Genomic DNA, 3555 nt, shown 5'->3' with positions numbered 1-3555 from the left:
TGGTTTACGTATAACGCATTGGCAGCTATCATGTTCTCTCCAAATGGTGGTTCGAGAGTTGAAGCATAATCCTCTAGCCGTTTCAAAAAGGTCGTCACTGAAGCTGTGCGGGCGCTATCACACGCTTCCTGTAAACCAAAGGCAAACAGCACAGCTCCATCAATCCCCAAACGATGCGTATGTGTGATGGCTACGCACTTCTTGACTTCTCTCAGGAGGAAGCAACTAGGTTCGCGGCAGTAGTACAAAGCCACCGCTGCAGCCATCATTGCTCCGTGATACCCGTGAGAGACCTGCCCACCGTGCGCACTTCTTGCAGGCCCACAAACGTAAGCTTCGTCCTCTCGTCGAAGAGCAAAGTTGCTCTCGCTGCTTGCAGCATCCCATCGCCGATGAAACTCTTTCAATAAACGCTCCATTTGCTTACTACCCCAAAGTAGTTGGATGATCCTATCGCTTTACCCAGTCCATCAGCTATATAGTCACGCTGGACTGTATAGCAACCTATAGTTACTCCAAGAACCACCAGAGCAACTTTTCCACTAAACCCACAACGCACATAACAAGGATTCTTGGCCACGTCAGCACACCGCTCATGAACTTCTCTCAAGGTTGGTAAATGGCTTCTGTAGAAGGGTGTATTGAACAGACGACCAAAGCTGCTGGCAACAACACTCCCCACGAGGCAACCTTTTAACCTATCGTGCAATCCACCTTGCCAGTCACCTTGCCAGATAATGTGCTGAATGGCATCCATTGTTCCGGGCGATGGTGGTGGCGATGTCGATGTTGATGATAAACGAACATTTTCGGGTTCACATCCAGACATGTTCTATCGACTACTATATAAACTGCAGCAAAACTGACAAAACTTCAGTTGCACGTTTCGTTTTCCTAACTGTTTCTTAGCTGTCTAAATTGCGTCCGTTTATATATCCTGCATTACCATGGACCCTGCTGAGGAAAGGCGTCGAGCGATATGCGTTGTCATTACGATTGCTTTTTTTGGTAGTCTGCTAGCACTTGTTCTGATTTTATCGGGCATTACTTTTGGAACCGTCACCACTTTTCTACCCTATCGGCCATCAGCCGCCGCCAGTATCGACGAAGCCAACACCACCCTGGACTTTACTTTCAATAACGACACAATGCCAACATTCAAGTTCATGATCAAGGGCTATGGTACGTAACCGTATGGCACAGTAGTAAAGTCATCTAAGATGCGTCGTTTGTCGTACGTCTTTTTGAACCGCTTTGTCATAGGCACATCTTGGATTTCATATGTCCGTTTCTTCCGGCGAATAGTACTACCATATGTGACGGAAAGGGACTCGGGCTGAACGTTACCATGAGCGCTATCGGAGGCGGTCTCATCTTGGAGAGGTTGGGTTGCGATTTTCAACATCGAATCAAAATTCAACACCGTTCCTGTAAGTTTATTAATTTCAAATCCTTTGATTTTACAGACCTCCTGCCCAGATGCCGTAACGTAGCTGTAAGATTTTGGACCAGTACTACAGAAGCGCGTAATGAAGTCGTCCTCGGCCAGCTCATTACTTAACATCCCCAGAGTGGACCCGGTTTCAAACGGCTCATCACCTGGACGCTGAACAAAGATAATGCTGTCCTACAATTTAAAAACTATGTTTTTTCTCGTTTCTTCTAGTTTCATATGCTTTACGCTAATGCTTTAGCTCTTACCGTATCAAAGTATAGTAATCGCTCGCCAGCTCTTTGCATGAATTTCAATAAATGTAATCTTGCGTGTGCCGTTGTAAACCTGACAGCAAAAAAATAAGTACAAGTCTAATTTACCTGATTTAAGTGAAGCACTAAAACTGAAACTATTATCACTTACGCTGCTAGAACCACGTTCGTTTTCGGGTTAGTCGGAACCATAGCATCCTTCCTCGTGTACATTATTTGTACAACGTCATCCGAAAATACGTCATAATCATGGTTCAGATTCTGAAGACGTTAAATAGTGCAGAAAATCCTTCACAGTGTTCACGAAAACTGTGCTGAGAAGGTTATTTCTCATTCCCAGCCGGCCCCAAAGCTGTAAACACCATAGCATAAATTACTAATACTACAACTACTCTTAGTGTATGACCGACACCAAACAAACAAAAAAATCAAGCACTAACCTGTTCAGGCACAACTTAGCGAGCTGCCGCAGTCCCGGATTCCAGCTTATTTTGGAACCGTCCAACCGGATGCCTTCCGTTTGGAAAAGTGGTCCAGAAACGCATCTTGCTGCTCTGGAGTTTTAATATCAGCCGGCCAGCCAGAAGCTTGCACTTTAAGCGCCAGGAACAAATCAATATAATCAGCAAAAAAGCGCTCTCTGCTGTCGGGATAGTGCCATACTTCGTGAATTTCCATTAGTTCATAACCATTTTTCACGGCTTCTTGTAGTTCTAGTGTGCACCAAGTCCCCGTCAGAGCTCTTTGCTCCGGATCCTCGTGCGTGCAAACTTGCTGATTCTTTTCTTCAGCGCAGGTGCGGCATAACGTGAAAATCAGTTTATCGAAATGCGCCGGTAATATCGGTATCATCAGGTTGCGAGGCGGTAATATTTTGCAATGCATAATTCCGAAATAGTTATCCAAGGTTTTAAAATTATTAGTAATTCTTTTATGCTTGCCAACCGGATAGCGCTTGTTTTTATTGACATATGGATATTCGGATACAACATCCAAGTACATTATCTTCTCTCCAGGCTTGACCTTATAGTCTAACACTAAGGCATTTACTCGTCCTCCGAACAATGCTTTTCTCGGGTCAAGCGGTTCAACAATCCGTATGTTCTTTATAGCAGTAGCAAAATTAGCGTCGTTTTTAATGCGACTGTCATATTCACATTCCCAAACGCTCACAATATTGATTTTAAGCTTTTCAACATTCCTTCGCGCCGTACGGTTCGCTCGTACAACTCACCCATTGTGGCGTCCTGATGCGGGTGGCGTGTACTTGGATTCGTGCATATTGGATGGCCATGGTGCACGCACCCATAAAATTCATATGCAGTTCGACTTTCCAGATGGTACCCATCAATGAATAATGCACCAATTTTGAATTCTCGCTCCAGTTCAATACCTTGGCTCTGACTTATACACTGTAACCATGAATTGGCTTTATTGGAGGATATTCTGTTGCTGGGCATACGAATAACCTCAACTTCCAAAGGCTTTAGCAGCCTGGACCTCCAAAAATAATGACAAACACTTGGAAGGGTTAAACCGGATTGAAAAATACATAGTCCATCCGTAATTTTGAAAAAAAGTTCGCGCAGCTGCATTGCACAACAACGTAGCGTGGTCACGTCTTGGTGGCAATAGGCAGCCAGTTCCTTGTTGACGTCATACAATCCTCTTTTTAAAGCTTTGTCTTCATTATAGAATTCCATAAATGCATGTTTTCTTTATCGCTCATAAATCGGTAGTTGAACTTTTCAATGTCCGGATAGTCAATAACTGTGTTCCAAAATTGTGGTCGGTTCAGGACATGTGGAAATTTACCTTTAGTTTCCTCAACGGCGAATGATTTCGCCC

At 44.1% G+C, this 3555-nt stretch overlaps 1 protein-coding gene across 1 annotated transcript; it reads right to left on the bottom strand.

The window, feature by feature from the left end:
* Positions 1-1177: 1177 nt before the first annotated feature.
* On the bottom strand, positions 1178-1919 carry LOC129592758 (uncharacterized). The gene is made up of 3 exons (XM_055488872.1): positions 1859-1919; positions 1702-1780; positions 1178-1627 (listed from the first exon to the last, which is right to left on the bottom strand). The coding sequence occupies exons 1-3, from the start codon at positions 1897-1899 to the stop codon at positions 1178-1180; spliced, it is 570 nt and encodes a 189-aa protein (XP_055344847.1). The 5' UTR covers positions 1900-1919.
* Between the last annotated feature and the right edge of the window lie 1636 nt (positions 1920-3555).

Source organism: Paramacrobiotus metropolitanus, unplaced genomic scaffold, assembly GCF_019649055.1.
Source record: "Paramacrobiotus metropolitanus isolate TYO unplaced genomic scaffold, Prichtersi_v1.0 Parri_scaffold0000055, whole genome shotgun sequence".
NCBI classification, from domain to species: Eukaryota; Metazoa; Tardigrada; class Eutardigrada; order Parachela; family Macrobiotidae; genus Paramacrobiotus; species Paramacrobiotus metropolitanus.
Note: the sequence above shows the minus strand (reverse complement) of the source record. Positions and strands in the feature narration are given on the sequence as shown.

Excerpts from the sequence above, each read along its gene's own strand:
- LOC129592758 (XM_055488872.1), bottom strand. The coding sequence starts at position 1,899 with ATGGTTCCGACTAACCCGAAAACGAACGTGGTTCTAGCAGC. Across the intron at positions 1,781-1,858 it reads ACGAACGTGGTTCTAGCAGC|GTTTACAACGGCACACGCAA; the intron begins GTAAGTGATAAT and ends TTTTGCTGTCAG. Across the intron at positions 1,628-1,701 it reads GATTACTATACTTTGATACG|GACAGCATTATCTTTGTTCA; the intron begins GTAAGAGCTAAA and ends TTTAAATTGTAG.